This window comes from Schistocerca piceifrons, chromosome 10 (assembly GCF_021461385.2).
Source record: "Schistocerca piceifrons isolate TAMUIC-IGC-003096 chromosome 10, iqSchPice1.1, whole genome shotgun sequence".
Taxonomy (NCBI): domain Eukaryota; kingdom Metazoa; phylum Arthropoda; class Insecta; order Orthoptera; family Acrididae; genus Schistocerca; species Schistocerca piceifrons.
The window spans coordinates 146,285,589-146,301,585 of record NC_060147.1 but is presented as its reverse complement, the minus strand read 5'-3'; the positions used below and the strand labels follow the sequence as shown (position 1 = coordinate 146,301,585).

General features: G+C 41.0%; 1 protein-coding gene across 4 annotated transcripts in view; it reads right to left on the bottom strand.

Annotated features, from left to right (window-relative positions):
- Positions 1-4,032: 4,032 nt before the first annotated feature.
- LOC124719018 overlaps positions 4,033-15,997 on the bottom strand; it is a 50,860-nt gene continuing 38,895 nt past the window's right edge. For all 4 annotated transcript variants that reach the window (XM_047244686.1, XM_047244687.1, XM_047244684.1 and 1 more), the window contains 2 exons: positions 11,550-11,708; positions 4,033-4,668 (listed from right to left, as the gene is read on the bottom strand). In XM_047244686.1, the coding sequence (XP_047100642.1) occupies positions 4,516-4,668; positions 11,550-11,708 (312 nt within the window). In that variant the 3' untranslated portion in view covers positions 4,033-4,515. The remainder of the gene's footprint in view (positions 4,669-11,549; positions 11,709-15,997) is intronic.

The window sequence follows — 15,997 nt, the reverse complement described above, 5'->3', positions numbered from 1 at the left end:
ATTTATTCCATCATTTCAGACCATCTTTTTCCCATTTATGGATAGCACCAGAAATGAAGCAATTGGGATATGCTGGACTCAGCAGTTGTGTAGCACTATTTCTGGCACTGATGACAAAGACAGAAGATGCTAATTACCAAAAATATACGAAAAGCAGATAGTATGTGACTTACTGGCTACATTACTGTATGGATCTTGTGAAATGGATTCTCTCTGCACACACTATTATTATCATTATTTTTATTGTAGACATTCCTGAATGGAATGGTACTCCCCTTCTGTACAGCTGAAGTGAGTAAATGAATCTCTTAGTCAATAATATTTTCTATGAATTATGTATCCATTTGTAGGTTGTGTTGAAACATTCAGTGGTACCCCTTGGAACTGGTATGCAACTGGCACAAATGCTTCTGACTTTAATGATGTTTTGACATCTTCAGGGTCAGAGATTAGAATTTTGTGTTTTGATTTGTGTGTGTGTGTGTGTGTGTGTAGTTATAGTTTTAGTTAATATTACGTATGGTACATGTAAATATTGTGTATCTGCTCAGGTTACTCTAGTTAGTGTTTCAGCTCAGGGCAGCTGGAAACCTTTGTGGCAGAAATGCAGTTGGAAGAAACTTATATCTGTTAGGGAACAACATCCTTTCATACAAACTAAATTGTCCCATTCAGTCAGCTTCCTTTAAAAAAGAATGTGTAAGAACCATGGATAAAAAAATATATTTTTATGTTTGATTATGACATTACCAGAGTTTAAAAACTAAAAAAAGACTTTATACTCATCTATCCTGTAACTAAGGAAACTGGTTAAACAATGTTTTGTAAATAAAATGTTTAATAAATTATATATACTATTTTTATTTAAACATTCTGTGTTTTGTAAACATCCACCCATAACTAATGATTTCTAAAATGAAGCTGATCATATTTTTTTGAAACCAAGCACTGTTGATCGAAATATAGGTGTGTCGTTAGCATCTCGACAATTGAGGTAAGCACGTGTCTGTGTACTGATATTTCATTGTACATAGATGTAAGTAACAATTAAAAGGATAAAGGAAAGAGCACATTTAAGAAAAAATGAGAGGATGTATGGTATCTATTTTATGGATGAAGTAGCAGCAGAATATAACTGACGAGAAGATAGTGGAGGCTATGCGTGCGAGCACTGAAACACTATCGTAAAGGTAGAGGTGAAATTACATGGATAATTAATGAAATATTCCAGCAAGCTGATGAAAGAAAAAGGTGCAAGTGTACAAAGAATGACATGGGAAGTCAGTGGTAAAGCTTGTTTGGAATTTGCAGTTACCAAATAACTTCAGAATGTTTTAAAGAGAGATACAAGGATATTTATAGCAAATGGTTATAGTAAAGTGCAAACAAGGGATAGGACATAACTGAGGATACTAAATGTGTTAATGTATGGTGTGCAGATAAAGAAACACTGTTAACTGTAGAATTTGCAGGAGTGTACTGAAAGACTGTATAATGAAAGTGAGCCCTCCTGACTTGCAATAGAATAGAAAACGACCATGTAGAAAAAAAAAGTGATCAAAGGATAAGGGCAGATTCTGATAGAGTACTGGGATTTTATTGAGCTTACATCTGTTGGAATGAGTAACATGACTACAGCAACTATAAGGCCAAAAATACTATGTAAACTAAAAATGGATTATACACGGATCTGTTATGCCAACAATGATTATATATATGAACGTAAATAAAAAATTGCTATGCTGCTGATATAGGCATGTCAGATAAATGTTTTGTCAAACATTATCACACCTTCAACCAATGATTTTGCAGCTTCAAATAAGAATGGCATTTATGGCTTAGTGTCATCAAAACTGAAGTCTCCTGTTTCCACATTCATAACAGATCAGCAATCCAACTCCAGATGTCCTTCAAAAATCAGTCAATACAAAATAATTCCCAAAACACCCAAGTTACTTCATGTTGCACACTTTCATTTGAACCTAATTACCACGTCTAGGCGAACATCTATCAGGAACACACTGCCAGAACAACTGCAACTCATTATAGCAATAGTGCATCTAGTTGAATATGTTTGCAGAACCTCATATGAGGAGAAATATACCCACCAGTGTCTAAACTACTGTGTGAGGACTGGTTCAAACTGAGCAGACTCCAATCAGTCAAAGTGTCACAAAAGCTTTGAGGATTCTCGTCATAAATGAGACTATTTGGGCACCTTGACATTACTGTAGCATGCACCAGCAAACTGTCGAGGGGGCTGGAATAACCACTGTCATCAGCTGGACTTATCACAGTTGGGCACTAACCTGTTAATAGTTTTAAAAGTTTAATTGCTCTTTCTTGACTGTGCTCTATGTTTCACCCCAACACATTTTGTTTCCTTTTCAAATGTGGTGGGTCAAAAAATTCATATTACAATTATGTATTTGTACTCCCATTTCATCGTGCATGTCATAAGATAAGATGAAAATCGTACATTTCCATTAAAACAGTATCATTACACTACCGAAGGTCAAACATATTTACACAACAGCACTGAATGATCACTCTGACATGTCAAATTTATAAATTGCTAACTAGAATAACGTAACACACAGAGAAATGGAAGAGATGCTGAATAAAGGTAAGTTTCATTCTAGGAAAGATGAATTGATTTGATGCTTCAATCAGTAAGGGAAGGACATATAAAGAAAAATGAGAGTACCTTCCTGATACCTGTTGGTATAGTGTGTGACCCATCAACCATGGAAGGAGAAATAAGAGGCACAAAATCCTCAACTTAACTGAGATTAAGTGGAGGGAGGCAGGGAAGGGGAGAGGATCATCTCAGTATTCAGAACTCTGTGGGAGTCGGTAGCACAGAATTAACCTCCGACACTAGTGGCTCGCAGGATTAGTTACGACAGAGCTGTCTCGGATCGCGTATTCACTGGCAGTAGTGAAAGTATAAATCTTTCAAATATTTTGAAAATGTTGAAACCACCTCCATTTCTCTGTAAAGACAAATGCTAAACTAACTGCTAGTGACTACATCAGCAAGAAGCTAATTCAATTTTTAATAAATGGCTCACCATCTCTTAGAATGCAGATAATCCACCCACCTCACAATGACACTTCACATCGGCACTGCATTTACTAATAAAGATCCTAACATGCTGCACTACACTCAATCAACATACATTTAAGAAACCACAACTTTACAGATGTACACAATCTCATATTTGTTTAACAGCTATTTAATCTGGTTCTCCTGCTAATAAGAAGAACTTTTTACAAAGATACTCATTGTAGTTACTGGAAATTAGATGCATTGAGCAGTCCTCAAAATACTAGTGTAACTAATTTTTGTTTCAGTTCAGAATGTCCCATTTATCATTTACAATTCTTCTCACCTGCAACACACTCTGACTAACATTCCTCGCAAGCATTTGAAGTGTGTTTCTTTGAGTCTACAGGCAAAGTACCTTCCTCAAGCACTTAACTTTGTGGCTGTAGCATTTAACACTGTGTTACACTGGCCGCTTGTCAAGGGTTCAAAACTGGTACACACTCACTTTCGTGACGGCTACCAGGTCGGCCTCCAAACCCGTCAAGTAACTTCTGGCGGGACCCTCTTCAGAGCTTTTTAATATCTGACTACGCTGCTCCAATTCCCAGGTCAGAGCTCACTTTCAAAATGACAGTCACTATTATTTCTTAAACAGTTGTGACATTCTGTAACGTACTCAAAGCCCTCTGTCACTCGTGTATCCATTTACTCTTGTATTAAAAGAAGAACCTATCACAGTTCTCAATCACACAAAACCCTCTTCCTAATTTCTTCCATTGTTAAAAATATTAAGGAAAGACATACTTTGCTACGCCACAAACCCGCTTTCAAAATGATCCTCCGTATTTACACACCTTTTTAGTTTGCGTGAAGGCCGTAATAACTCTTTCGTGATGTTCTGTCAACTTATGTGACAGGTCAGGGCTTTGTTTTCAGGAGGAGGGAGACATGCCAGACAAAGAGGAAAGACAAAGCAAACCTCCTTATGCAAAAGTCATCTTTACTAATCAAATAAATACCAAATCAATAAAGTAGCAAAGACATGCACACGCACAAAACATATGGCTAAACAAAAAACAGAGCACGGCCACATTTTATCTCAGTTTCTCGGGTAAGGCTTTTTTTTGGTTTAGATTTTATGCTGTTAACTGGCAGCTACGGAGAAACTCCATAATTCACTTTTAAAAGTTAACATTCTCTTTGGAGATCATAAAGCAACATACATATGATAAATAACCATAATGGAGGTTTTTTGCTCTTATTTTAAAAAACGTGGAGAAATGCACGACGAATGTTTTGTCGAGCTGCGTAGATCTTTCACTGCACGATCGGCTGGATACAGCTGCTAAATTTGGAGAGTAGTTATGCAAGATATCAATCTCGTGTAACAACTTTCCGTATGTAGCACACCTACATATCTAACCACTCACGTTGCAAAAGATCTATGCAGCTCCACAAAAGATCTAGCATTGCTGATCATTTGTCTTATTGGACAGCATTCGCACACACTTATCCAGTGATGCCAGGACGTGATCTGGTAAGAAGGCATCGGGGTATTTCTCATGAACTTTCAGTTCTTCTCTTTTCTCTGCAATATGTCTAATTGGAGCCAACATCTGAAAGCATTAAATGACTTATCACATATCACACTACATTATAATTGTAAATACAGAAAATAAAATATCAAACAAAACAATTTTCAGCAATGTGGTAAAGCACTAGACATACGTTGACAATGGCACAAATACAAAAGTTATCACGAAATATTACAGGGTGTATACTCTGAAAAAAAAAAGGGAAAGAAAAGAAAGAAAAAAAAATGCCTGGAATTTTCCTGGATAAAAATGCACTCCCACCCCCACATCAAAATACCCTTCTTCCAAGGTGAAAATACACTTTTTCCAAGGTTTTATACACCAGCGAGAACTTCCTGGCACTTTAGAAAACAAAACTCAGCAAGGGGAGAGGGGAATGTGTGTTTTGGAAAGATCTTTGGTATGCAGCAACATGTACGCTGCATATTTTCCCATCACAAAAGTATAAATTCAAATTCCACAAAACACAGCAAGTTTGTTTCCGAAGCACTAAAACAGAATTGCCATGAGCTATTGTAAGCCAATCACAGCAGATAGAGTATAGCACACGTGATGTAGTCAGCCAATAGCAACATCACTTATGTAGTGTGGATGCACAAATAGGAAAAGTTAATGGTTTGAATTAATGTACTTAGTGTAGCTAAGCTTTCACATATAATATTGGTTTTTTTGTGTGTCTTACACTTTAAGATACATCACAAAAATGTGCCAGTAAAATTTTAAACAAGACATTAATGTCTGGTCTTCTGGGCTCAAAATTATTCTGAGTAGCTGGTCCTGAATGTTTTAAGCTTTAAATGAGAGTCAAACACTCTGTGATATAAGAAATCCATTGCACATTCTTACATATAACATAGTTCATCTCAGGTAAAAGAAAATTTCTTTGAAAATAATGCATTCACAATATTTTCCCACGACCTCCTAGACATGGGTTCGATTCAGCAGCTGCCAGGGAGTGCCAGAGAACATGCATTACTGCGCGTAGGTAGCTACGATGACTTAGAAAGCCCATATGTTTGTACACATTGAGCATTAAGAGATCTTACATGACATCATAAAAAAAGAGCATAGGAATTTGATAAACCATACTAAAATACATAATTTGGCTTAAAGGACACATTCATATATCCAGATTCACATTGAAGTAGGCCCCAACCTGATATTAAGCTTTTCAGTGCACTTTTCAGGATGCAAATTTTCTTTCAGTACCAGTACTGTATTGTCTCACATTTGATTCTTAATTATGGCATAATGCCATACGTGCCAGAAGATGAAAATGTGCACTTGTAATTCAGTGAACAGTTGAAACTGGCCAATAGTGTGGAATGAAATACTTTGTTTCTCATAAATTAACTGCACCTGTGGAAAAGATTAATAAATGCCACATTTACTTAGCAAACCGACAAGTAACGTCATTGTTGTACAAGGCAATTAATGCTCGACTGCCAAAAATGTGGAAATAAAAGAAAATCAGAAAAATGTGGAAATAAAAGAAAATCAGAAAAAACGTGGAAATAAAAGAAAATCAGAAAACAAACAACATATTTTAGCTTTCAATTATTATGTGTATGTATTTTAATCTACTTGACAGCTCCAGGCTACAGAAATCCATTTTGCTTTCATTTGACACGTGAACTGTAAATGAAGAGGAAATAGGATATCAGGAAACAGCAAAATCACTAAATGTAAACACGGGTAACTATCCCCGTCCCCACTAAATCCAGACTGCTCTGTGCGCACGTGAAACTGGCAGCTCGGGTGTGCCAGAAAAATTTTTCTGTGTAGCATGACTGCTTCCTGCTACTGCTGCAGCCCCACTTCAAGTAGCCATAAGTGGGAGAAGGCACTGCTTGTACGCAACTCAACTGTGCATGCGCACGAGCCTGCTGGCAACTGCTCAAAACAAACTTAATGTAAACAGTTGTGGCATCGTGCTAGTGTGAAGCAATTTCCTGTTACGAAGTATTTCATAGTCTTTGTCCTAAAGTTTTTCACATTTTGCATTTTATCAGTTCTCACCAGTAAAAATGACAAAAGTAACTAAAGACTAGAACAATGAAAAATTCCCAGAATTCTACTAAATTCCCAAGTTTTTCCAGGTTTTCTCCGGGATAAAAAAATTCCTGGGTTTTTCCCGGGGTGGATACACCCTGTGTTGGATTAATGCAATTGTAAAAACATCACAAAACGAAGGAAAGGAAAAATGTAAGCCCAATAAGACTAAACACTCCCAGAAGTCAGCCAATCTTCATCAGGAACAGGAATGAAAAAATCTCTGTATGACAATTTTTGTATAATGTTGTGCAACAGTTTAGGTATCGTGAAGTAAGGAAGCAAGCAAGCCAACAGTCCCATCAATATTAAGAAAATAATGTACTTTTGTGATATACACAAGTAGTATGGCTTGCAGGATGAAGGTGAAGCTCGCCATCTGTAGCACCGTTGACAGGGCCGACTGCACACCGTGTATGGAGCCGAGCTGAGGGGTAGACAGTGCTGCAAGTATGCAGCACAGAGAGCAGAGGTGTCGGGATCTGCTAACAGATTGTGCATCCCTTACACACAAGAGGCAGCTACCCGGGTAGTGGTGGATGTGCGGTGTCAACTGGTCATTATTTAAGTTAGGGGTCTCGGCAAAGAACAAACACAGCTTCAGTCTCAAAGGGTGTGAGTCACAAACACAGGATGAGGGTAGGTCTAGGAAACAACAGGATTATACTTGTATTGTTGCAGCTGCCTTGGGAAAGAACCAGAGCTACATGTGATAATAGAAAACACTGGAGCTGAAATAGTTGTAAGTACCAAAAGCTGGCAACAGCTGCAGATAAGTTCAGCTGAAGATTTTAACAAGGAGCTAATGGTGTTCAGAATGGACAGACTAAATTTTGTCAGTGGTGAGTGGTGGCACGTTTGTCGCTGCAGGTAAAAGTAATTTCTCTTTCAGTGAATTTGAAGTAGTAGTTGGTAAGAGTTAGTACTTGACAAACCATAATAAATTAATAATTGATTCCTTTAATGAACCCCGATTCAGATAACAATGTTGTCAACGGGCTCAAGGAAAATTTGAGTCATTTAGAATGAGTAGACGACTCGTACAATTACAGTCGGTGACTGTGTCAATCTACCCTCCATGTGTTGGACAAAATACATGTTGAAAGTTGGTGGTAAGTATAAGACATCACCCGAAATTGTACTAAAAAGAATGTTAAATTTCGGTTACACAATAAATAATACAAAATTAAAGGTTGCCGATTCTATTAAATACTTAGGGATTACAATTACTGTAAACACGAATTGCACTCTTCGCATAGAAGATATTGTGGAGAAGGCAAACTGAAAACTGTTCTGCTGATGAAACACTTAGAACATTGCTATAAGACTGCCTACATTACAACTGTGTCCTCTACAGGATTATTTCTTGTACAGTGTGGGATCTTCACAAAATAGGACCGGCGAGGGACATCGAGAAAGTTCACAGAAGGGTACCTCGTTTTATATTTTCGCATAATAGGAGAGAGAGTGTCACGGATATGATATGTTAGTTGGCAGGGCAATCATTAAAATCGAATCGAACCCTACACGGACGGTCAGTCAGTCGATGCAATTCGAGTGGCGTGCCGTCACCAAATTCTTGACAGAAGTGTCGAGCCCGACAAAATTTGTTTGGGGCTGTCTGTGGAAACTGCATCCACGTGAAGACACTGTCGTCCTCGCAGTAAGTTCGAATACGGCAAGGTAGGAATGTCCGTCTCGTGTGACAGACGGGAGTTTGACATTCAATGATGCAACCACTGAATTGTGCGAGCAAAATGTCGACAGACCCATTCGGGACTACATTTGTAGCTCTCTGTGAAGAACTGAGTATAACTGGCATTTCACTATGATACGGAGGTCACACTGCCGCTTTGCTCTATTGTAAGAAGATCTGCGAATGGTACCGGAAATAAAAGTGCACAATCTCTGAAGTTAGCGGGATGTCTTCTCACATAAAACGAATGGAGGCGATGCCTTTCTGCCTTCAGTTATGACTAGAGACGGAACACTAGTACACCTATAGAAACTGAAGATAAAACGTCAGTCCGTGGAATGTCGATACGTAGGCTCTTGCCACGAAAAGAAACTCAAGGTAATATCCAGCTGGAAAAGTCTCGGTATCAGTGTCTCAGGACACGAACGGTCTTACCCCTGCCAATTTCCTCGACCGTGGAGCGGCACGTCACAAAGCTGTGAACTACAGTGTGACAACTGACCAGAGTGCAAAAGGGAAAGGGAAATGCTTCTCGGCAGCACAACAATGTCAGGCCGTGCACTTCAAATGGCACCACAGCATAACTTCAGAGACTGAAGGTCATCACCAAACACTGTTCCTTTGCACAGCTCTCACTCGGTGGCATCCGACTTCCGTGTTATGCCGGTAACGGAAGATGACTTGTGGGGCAAAACAGAACAGCGCGAGGCGAATTGCCAGAACAGCACTGACTTCTGCGCTGGCTTCAGGAAACTTCCATTATTGGCAGAACTGTATCCAATTCTATGGTAATTATGACCAAAAATAAAATCAGTCATTAAAAAAGCACATTCTAAGGATTATCTCTGCACTTCACTTATTAAAATGTTCCCATCGGATAAGTTACAAAGGTCGTTTGAACCTAGAAGCACATTTCAACTACATACTTCACACTAGAAAATATTGTTGACCTACAGATAGAAATACAACTGCCAGCAGAAATCTTCATTCGTTGTGCCAAGTATTTGCAGCTCTCCGACAATGATAGTATCTGAGATAGTAAGAACAATAACCCATCCTAGTACATTAACTGACTTTCATCACTTTCTTTAAATCTTATTCTAAGATCTTAGTTACTTAATACAGGTAAGTAAACAAGAATAATTACATGGACTGTTGTAAAGAGTGAATGCAGCAACGTATCCCATCATCACTCTCTCAGACTATGAATTGTTTACATACACAACAGGCTGTGCCCTCAAAGGTTATCCTGGCATGTCACTTCCTAATCTACCATAAGAACTTAGCTGTCCTATAAATATCATTTGTGATGAATCATTGGTGGTAAATGACATCAAGCCCTAAATTCCATTAAAAAAATTACCCCTTATTCTTCTCAAACATATTCCAATACCATATCAGAAAATCGTCACCAACTAGTGTAGTTTTGGATGGCTTCTCAACTGGGCAGAAAATACTGTCACCACACGCTCAAAGACGTCCACTTGCCTTTATGCTTTGAAACACCAGTCCACAGCATGTGATATTTAGACTTGTGCAATTATTCGTACCTGTTGCGATGTCTGACACGGCACGAGCACAGATCTGCAAATGGTGAGAACTGACTGAATGCTCGCGTTTGTTACATCTCCGACATCCCACTATTTGACCGAACTGAGATCAGCTAAGACGGATGCAGCCAGACTAGTTACATTACTGTCACATGCCACATTGACACGAGTGCACTCGTATTCCAGTACCTTACGTCAGACCAAATACCTGTCGTCATAATTAAATCTCAAATGTCTGTTAGACTAGCTGTGCCTGGGCATATAAAAACATTAGCAAACTACTACTCCGTTTCGGGTTAAAGCACTTCCATTTATCAAATTCTTAAGTTTCCCTTAAATATCCAGTAACAATTAATGTAATGTTTATGATTTCTCAGGGATAAACAAATACAAGGTGGTTCAATAAGTAAAGTAACGAAAGCTCCAAAAAATTAATTTCCAGGCTAGATAGAACAGACGACCAAAGTTTTTGAACACCAAAGAGGTAGCTTTACCAGTGCACTTCAATACGGATGCGAGAAACTGCAATTCCTTGAAAACTAATTGAAGTTTACAGTGTGAGTAAAATGTCAAAAATGGATGTGGCTTTGGGGCCAGGATTTTAATAAAGAACAAATATGTAAGACGAGCAAAGGTCAGGGTGGGTGAGATGTTTCACCTCAGGCAATATCATGTGCAATGTCGAGGAGTCAATCTGGGTCTACTGTAGCATTTGTGGCAGGCAGATCACACAAAACCTCACGTCTCCACTGGCTGTGTAGTGGGATTTACACATAACACACTGGACTACAGCAGATGTGTTCTGACTGGGTATGACAGTAACTATCTGATGAGAAATGCGGTTCCAGGTGGAGGGAGTTCTGTTCCTACAGCGCATTACCACAGGGAAGAAAACTGAGGTGCCTGATACGAGAGACACAGAAAACATCAGTGTTACAGAGACTCTCCCCCTTCCTCCGCAAGATGTTCAAAATGGCAAGATACTGTAACATCTGGATCATACTACCGGTAGATTTGCTCACACGTGTAGAATCCACAAATGCTACAGACACTGAAAAAGCTGCAGTAAGCTACTAAAGGAATGACCGAGATTACTTTTACCGGTGTCACGTGGTCCCGTAACAATACTCAACCGCGTACGACCTCCGATACAGGTGATTCGGTTCGGCACTTTTGGCAATCTGCATCGGTACACACACTGTGCATCCCGGGCCCGCATCCCAGCAATTTCCACCTCCGACTGTTTAGAGAAGCATCTACTCGCTCACCACTTCGGGACGGATGCCGACACTCGTGAAGCTGTCTTCAGGTGGCTCCTAGACCCGGATCCCGCTTTTATTCGTGCCAGTTACGGCAGATCGGTTCACTGAGGAAACCTGAGGCTTAACTGTGTCTCATTAGCCGTGTGCAACTTCTCGATTTCTCAAATAAACCTTTTCTCACGAAGGACTCATTATCTCACATTTTGAACCACTCTCACAAATAAAGAAATTCGTAATACAACCAAGTAAACTAGGGTCTAAACCTGCCAAAGTTACCCACAATATCCCCCCCACTCTCCCTACCGCCTTATTGCCACCAAAATATATTCATCTTGTACTCACCTGCCTAACCGAAGGCTCCTCCATTTCGGGACAGTCGGGCAGATCCACACGTCCTCCTCCCGCCTCGTCGGACAGGACGCTTTCCAGGAAGGACCGCAGCCCCGCCACCTGTCGGTGCAAGGCTCTCGAGCTCCGCAGTAGTTTCTCAGTTTCGCCATCCTGCAGAGAATTCGCCTCGTCAGTCGGTACATCTCGACGTAAAGAGTCACTGGCCGGGAGCTCGGGTTGTGCAACCTACCGCTTTGTGAGGCACGGCCCGTTACGGGAGGACTCTGAACTACGGTGAGGTTCAACATTTTTTATGTTCACATTACCGGAGATGAAAAGAGCAATAAGTGAACAATAAAAAATCCTACAGTAATCCGAACTTACAGATCCTCAGTCTGCCATTTTACCACAGAGCTACCGTCCCCATCTCTGTGCGTTTTACAATTTTGAAACCCGCTTCCGCATCTATACTCGGCAAGCCACCGTACGGAACGGAATGTGCTGCGTGTACCACTGTGGCGACCGAGCGGGCAGTACGACTGAGATCGCAGAGAAGATAACGCAGAGCAGAGATTGCGAGGTCACGAGATTGGTGCCTGCCAGTGAGCTGGTGATGCTCATCGAGTCACTGCAAATTGAAACACTCGACAGACGGTATTTTAATAAAATGTATGGCTGTGTTAACAGTTCTCAGCTCCACACTAGAAATACTACATATTCCAGGAACAAATGTTTTTCCCAATTGGCAAGAGACCTGAAAGCACATCCCATCCTACCCAGAGTTTTACTATTCCCTACAGTCCACACGAAGAACGACTGTTTGTAAGCCTCCGTGTGAGGACAGGTTTCTGTAATTTTACCTTTGTGGTCTTCCGAGTAACATATGTAGCAAGAAGCATTACACTGAGGTGACAGAAGTCACAGGCAGTGATACGCACATACACAGACAGCAGTAGTATCATATACGGCACGTAGAAGGGCATTCGTGAGAACAGATTTCAAACGTGCTTACGGCCGCACGACGGGAATTAAAAGACTTTGAATGTGTAACGGTAGATGGAATCGAACAATGGAAACTCCGTGTAAGAATATCGACAAGATAGAAAAATATAAATTGCTATATATCTTAAAGAAGATATTTAAGTTGCTGACAGGCATAATTAAAAGACACTTAAATGAAGCTTTTGGAAACAGCCTTCCTTAGCGAAAGAGAAATGTACACTATTCGTACACACAAGCAACCACACCTCGTGTGCACGATTGTCAACTCCAGCATCTCGGGCTCGTATGCAGCTATCACGTGGTACGCAAGCAGCAATCTGGAGGGAGCGAGGAAGGGGACAGTAGTGTACAGGTGGGGTAGAGATAAATGCTGTCTGATGGAGTGTGCAGGGTCTAGAATGCCAACAAGCACAGTGTCAGGAGGTTGTGGGACAAGGAGAGGGGGAAAAAGGAGCGAAAAAGGAGAGGAGTGGGGGAAAAACGGGCAGGTGCACTGGTAGAGGGTGAGCAAACAAACAGGGTGGGAAACGAGAATGAGGAGGAGACGATAGAACAGAGGAGGTGGAAACTGTCGGCTGGAGGGTGTGGGGACAGTACGTTATCATACCTCGAGGCCAGAATAATTACGGAAGCAGAGAATGTGTCGTAAGGATATGTCCCGACTGCACAGTTCAGAAAAGCTGGTGACGGAGTGAGGGAACCACACGGTTCGAGTAGTGAAGCAGCCGTTTGAAATCACACACGTTACGTTCAGCTGCGTGATGTGCCACAGGGTGATCTGCTTTGCTCTCTGCCAATTCGGTGGCGGCCGTTCATCCCGGTGGACAGCTGGTCGGTAGTCGTGTGGACAGCTGGTCGGTAGTCGTAGCAACATAAAAAGCTGTGTAATGATTGCAGAAGAGCTGTTAAATGAGATGGCTGCTTTCACCGGTGGTCTATCCCTAGACGGGATAGGATAAGCCTGCGACAGGGCTGGAATAGGAAGTGCCGGGTAGACGGATCGGGCAGGTTTTGCACCCGGATCTCTCACAAGGATACGATCCTCGTGTCGAGAGGTTAGGACTGGGAGTCGCATTATGTGGCACGCTGGGTCGAGGAGGATCACTCGAAGTAGATGGGAGGGAAGGTGTCGAGGTTTTGAAGGAACGAAGACAGCACGTCTCGGCCCAGACTCGAACCAGACTAGAGGTTTGGCGTTTCGGGTCGACGTAGGAGGGTGCCATATACGAGTGGCCACGGTCGTGCCGCAGATTTATTTGTAAACGATCTGGACACCCTATCTTCGTTCCTTCACAACATCGACACCTTCTTTCCCGACCACTTTGTGTGGTCCTCCTCAACCCAGAGTGCCACTTTCCTATATGTTGAACTATTACTCTCTGATGGTTCCATCCACACCTCTGTCCTCATTAAACTCACAAAGTACCAAGCGTATCTGCACTTTGACAGTTGGCATCTCTCTCACACCACAAAATTCCTTCCACAGAGCCTGGCTACCTGGGACAACATACTGAGGATTTTTCCACAGGACCTCACTTTGCCATCTGTCTTGCCTGGCATTAGTTCTATGTAGTCATTCAACTTTAAATTGGAATGTATGCATACTTCCAGGTACCTAATGGATACAACTACTTCCACAAATTGTTCTGTTATTGTGTAATCTTAAAATAATGGATCTTTCTGTTTATTTATGGATAATGTGTTACATATGTTTATGTTGAGGGTCAACTGCCAATCCCTGAAATAAACATTGTTTGCAGATCTTCCTGCATTTTGCTACTAGTTTCTAGTATTGCAACGTCTCTATGCTTTTGACATTTGTGTGACAATTTAAGCGAGGAACCTCAGTGACGTAGTTCTACAAAGAGAAATTTAATATTTTGCTCTTATCTCTGTCAGCAGTCATTTCTATGCCTGTCTCTAGTTGATCCACTGGCCAATTTAATGTAAGGCTGAAACTTCTTATCATTTTCAGTCAGATTGGTAGACAGAATTTTTTCTTTTAAATGACCATCATTTACTCAGCAACAACACAGAATCGGAACACAAAATTTCTGATACTTCACACAACCTACTCCCTAATGTGCAAGCTGCATTTATTTTTTACTGGACTGAATTATTGAAGGAAATGGTGAGAGAATCAGAAGGTAGCAGTACAAAAAATTAACACCAGGTTACAACGAAGATTTACTTTAACAACTACTGTCTTCTATTTATATCTCAAATACTCTAATATAACTACAAACTAAAGCTACTTATTTCTAATATAGAAAAATTGGGTTAACTATTTTGACAAATACCTGCAAGTTTGGACAGTTGCATACGATACATGTACATTAATTTTCACCTTTGCAGATGAAATAACTCGTCACAATCGGGAACAATACGAAAATTTCTCTATGAGAAAAGAAACGACTTTCAAAGTTTTCTCATTTGCAAAACATAAACACTTCTTGTGCAGCTCATTGGCTCAGTGGTGAAGTGCCAGATTACAGGTCCAGAGGTCTCGTTACTCTAGTGTTTGTACCTGTCACATTTCTCGTTTTTCAACCCCGGCAACGGCTGCCGAGTCGCACCACAGTTCAAACTGTAGGATCCCCTATAAATGGCCGGGTAAGCCAGTTCAAAGTTCGGAGAAGGGTGACTGCATACCTCAAACGATAGGACAGTGCTTAGTAAAGTGCTCCGATGTCCAAACCAATCTTCGGACTGACAACAGCTTTACTTTTTAAGCTATTTATTTACAACTAATATAAATACAGTATAGTGTGTTTTGAGGTTTTTTGTGCAAGTTAAGTGTGAAATGGAAAGTTTCAGTCAAATACGGAAATAGTAAGGAAGCAGAAATACAGACAGGTACACTAACCAAGTTTTATAAACCTACTGCAGTGAAGCGTGTGCATAGGAAAGTGAGCTATAAGCATTAGAAGAATCCGGCCTAAGCCTACAGTCTCCTCGAGATAAGTTTCGGGCAGAGCACAGGAGTCGAAAAGAAAAACTGGCAGTTGCAGTCCTCGGCTCACACAAAGTGTTTAGTTTTTTCCCTTATTACCCACTACAGTGTGGAAGTGAACACGAACTGCACGTGCCTGCTGTGTCTGGCAGTACTTCGTAGAGTTACTAAGCGACAGACTAGTCGGCCACCGACGACGTGCAATTTCTAGTACAGCCAATATGCATACATTAAAGTGAAAAAGCTTTCAAAACTTAATACCTTCCTCAGAAAGGGAGGAAGGATCGCTCGTCGAAAGTCGGGAGAGAGGGGCAGGTCGGACCGCGGTCGACAAGACGGGTGGGGACAGGGGGAGAGGCAGTTGACAGACAGGAGGAAGTCAGAGCCAGTACAGTGACGGGTAAGCTGGCTGAGCCGAGGTAAAAACTGCTGTTCGGAAGAGCGCGCCGCAGTGTGTAGTGTGAAGTAGTCGTCCTCCGTTTCTGGCGGTGGTGCCGCTGTGGCA